General features: G+C 60.6%; 1 protein-coding gene across 2 annotated transcripts in view; it reads right to left on the bottom strand.

Moving 5' to 3' along the window:
* The window catches only part of OLFML2B (olfactomedin like 2B), a 34,929-nt gene that overhangs the window by 7,167 nt on the left and 24,201 nt on the right, over positions 1-3,561 (bottom strand). Inside the window, exon 6 of one of the 2 annotated variants that reach the window (XM_077760057.1) lies at positions 2,887-3,399. In XM_077760057.1, the coding sequence (XP_077616183.1) occupies positions 2,887-3,399 (513 nt within the window). The remainder of the gene's footprint in view (positions 1-2,886; positions 3,400-3,561) is intronic. The other variant, XM_077760058.1, reaches the window with a different exon arrangement.

The following is a 3,561-nucleotide window of genomic DNA, read 5'->3' as shown; positions in this document are numbered from 1 at the left end:
CACAGCTGGGGTTCCCTGGATTCAACGAGGAGACCCGGCTCTGTCCCCCACAGTCCCCGTGTCTGCTCCTCCCCCTCCATCCCTGCCCCAAACCAGCCCCGTGGAAAATCTCGAGAATCAGGAGCTGCAGCTGTTGAAGTCTGGGGCTGAGTGGAGCCTGGCCCACGTGGCGTAGGCTCTTCTTCCTCTGCAGGAGCCTGAGCAGCCTTCCCCGGGCCCCGGGACGGCGGCCGACCCTCCCTGGAAAGGTAGCCCCCCCATCACTGACAGCAACCTTCCTTTCCTGGCCCTGCACTGGCTACCCTTTAGCCAAATGCCTGTTTCCATGACCCAAAGTTTAATTCTAATTTACTTGCTTTTGGAGTTTTTCTGAAAGGTTTACAATTCCCCTGAGGCTCACGGTAGACGTTTCAGGACAGCACAAAACCAGATTTGGCACGGATGGCACTGGACGTTCCTTTTAAAAGCAGCCCCGCTTAACGAAACCACATCTCAAACAGCTCAGGGCCCAAACTGCCAGACTCGTTAAACAGCCAACAGCCTCCGCGAGCAGCGAACCGGAGGCCTGTGTCGGTTTCAGCCCAATGCTGTGTATTTCCCTCCGCGTAGGACGCGCGGCGCAACCCTGTCTAACCCGGCCAGGCACAGATAATCAGGGGGCTGCAGAGAAGCTTCCGGAAAGGAAATCCCAACCACACTGACAGGAGCCACTTGAGAGCGCTAATCGATTAAAAATGGTTCCCCCAAACGAAGCCAGCCAAGGCCATGCCACCCGAGACACTGAGCTCTCCTCTCTCTCTGCCACCCTCTCTCTTCACCCCTCGGAGTTTGAGGAAAACCCCGCATCCCTGGGTTTTCTCTGCAGCAGACCCCAGAGGCAAGGGGTTTCTTCTGAGAAACCCTCCGGGCTGGTCTTCAAGCAGAACCTTATTTCCTCTGATGGACGTAATCCGAGGTCACTTCGGTTACGCAGCGCGCCCAACAGCGGGAGAAAATGGCTGCCCCCACCAGGTGAATGGCCACCAGTTTCTGCCGTCTGGGCCTCAGCCTCTCAGACAGGCTACTGGGGGTGGGGCAGAGTCCTAAGAGCCCCCGAAAGGCACATGTTGGCAGTCACACTGGGGCACAGCAGAGGGCCCCACTCCTGGCTAGGAAGGCACGGNGTTGAGGGCGTGCGGGTGTGAGGCCCACCTGCGGCCTGTCTTCACCTCCACTGTTTGAGCCACCTGTGGCAGGGAGACTCTACGTTTCCAGACGAACTGTCTGTCCCACCCCAGGGGGACGCGGTGGGGGCTCGGGGGCACCAGGGAGCTCACTCCCGTGGCGAGACAGCGCTGATCTCCCCCGAGCATGGTCAAGGCTGCCCCGAGCCAGTGTGGAAGCGAGAGAGTGGAGCTCACACCCCAGGACGATCCACAAAAATCGAGCAGGGCCTGCGGCTTGAGGAGGGAATTGCCGGGCAGGAAGGGGCCGCCGCCCACACTGTGGCCGGCTTGCTTCCACCACGGAAGGGAAAGGAAGTGAAAAAACATTCTCTCCTCTCCCACCCAGCCTCTGTGGCCCAAGAACTGCCGCCTTCTCAAGGTTCACGAGATTTTGTCCTGGCGTCTGTTTCTCCTTTATTTCCCGGCTCCCACTCTACCATTATTCTGGGACTTTCCCCCAGTAAGAAACTCTCACCTATCATGGCCTGATAAACCTGCCACACAAACAAAAACAAAAAACCCACAGGATTTCATGGAGGAAACGGTCTTTAGCAAATTTCTAATTTCACTTGAGGCCTATAGCAAGGCAGGGATTTGGCCAAGGTCACACAGCGGTCAGCGGCCGAGCCGGCTGTGACCCAGGTGTCTGCTCCCAGCAGGTGCGCCGTCCACCTGGACTGAGGGTAGCCACGGGCACCTTGTTGTGAGGAGGAAGCCGGAAGAAGGAAGACACGGGCAGAAGGCAACCCACGTCTTCTGCAAAGCTCGTGCGGTCTTCAACAAGCATTTTGACGAAACTATGATTCAACAGTCCTTTCACTCACTACCAGTGGTGACTTAACTAGCGTCGGGTGTAGTTCTCTTTGGGAGAAACACCCGGAGCTCCCAGCTCCTTCTGTTGGTGACTTGCCCCCACCCCACGTTCCGTGGTTCCCGGAGTCCCCGTGTGGCCGCCGAGCCCCCAGAACGGGGCACAGAATAGAGCTGCCCTCTCCGTGCTTCTGGAACATCCTCTGCTCCTTCAGGCCCAACAGTCAGAACGCTTCCCTTCTCTGTCTAGGAAACTCCTGTTCATCCATCAAAACCCAGCTCAATGACACCTCCTCAGGGAAGCTTCCCCGGCCTTCCTGGCATCGGGCCACGCTGGTGCTCCCCTCTCCGTCCGCCTCTGTGAGAGCTTTTACCACGTGGGGCGGCGACGTCCCTCTGTGTCCAGGGCCGCCGTTCATGAGACTGGGCCCTGGGGCCCGTGGTACTAGTTATTCCCCTGCCCCCTCGTTTCTGTTACTCTGGGGTCCCCCCCGGCCCCACAAATAAGAACCCCTTGATATTTCGTGGCCTGGTAAAGCTTCTGCAGAAAACTTCACTTGGTCCTTGCCAAGCACCCGGTCCCCACGCCAGGAGAGCACACCGCAGGGGTTCACGGGGCCGCCCGATGCCGTAGGGCCCCGGCTCCGCGGATCTCTCTTTGCTTTGGAAACGAGCTTCCCACTCGGCTCGCTGGCACACTCTGGGCCCACAAACCCGAGCTGTTAACATTCATCACTGGCCGGAAGCCTAGCTCCACTCGCTTTCCTTTCCGGAGAGGTCTGACCACCTGGCTCCTCCCTCTCCGTTCAGCCCCCCAGGCTCGCTGCCACGGCGCCGGGCAGGACGCGGGGAGCCGGCAGAAGGCACTCACCTATGACATTCCGGATGTCATACTCCTCTTCCGGGCTCAGCGTGGGGCTGGCGGAGGCCCCGTTCCGCCCCGTGCTGGCGTCTCTCCCCGGCGAGTCTGTGTGGACCGTGGTGGGAGGCACCAGGACTGCGTGTGGCGCCTCGGTGGATGCGTCCCCGGAGGCCCCCGGCACGGAGGCGGAGGTCGGGGGCTGCTGGGTGGCTGTGTGGGCCACGGTGGTGGCCGGTACCTGAGTGGAAGGTTCCAGACCTGCCTCCGCCGTGGCACCGGGGGGCACAGAGGAGGTCTGGAGTGGTTGTGGGAGCTGCCCCGCTGAGGGGGACAGGGTGGGCTCGGGGGTGCCGGGGTCTGAGGACAAGGCCGGGGCTGAGGTCTGCGTGTCGCTCATCCCAGTGGGGCCCCCGTGGGTGGCCAGCGGCCTCCGGGTGGCGCTGGTGGGCTGGTCGGTGTGTCTCAGGAGCTGATCTTCAATCAGCAGGTCCACTCCGTTTTCACCGCTGAAAAACTCGTCTTCTGGGAAACAAGCACAGGGTCATCTGTGACTTGGGGACAAGAGCACCATGGGCAGGTGGCATCCGGCGGGACTGGTACCCGGTTTCTTTCCTCAACACGACAGCCTGACTCAGGGACGGAGCGGCTGGGGTTTCAGAAGAGGAAGGTGGGGAGCAGCAAAGG

This window comes from Crocuta crocuta, unplaced genomic scaffold (assembly GCF_008692635.1).
Source record: "Crocuta crocuta isolate KB4526 unplaced genomic scaffold, BGI_CrCroc_1.0 scaffold133, whole genome shotgun sequence".
Lineage (NCBI taxonomy): Eukaryota > Metazoa > Chordata > Mammalia > Carnivora > Hyaenidae > Crocuta > Crocuta crocuta.
This window is presented reverse-complemented; position numbering and strand designations above follow the sequence as displayed.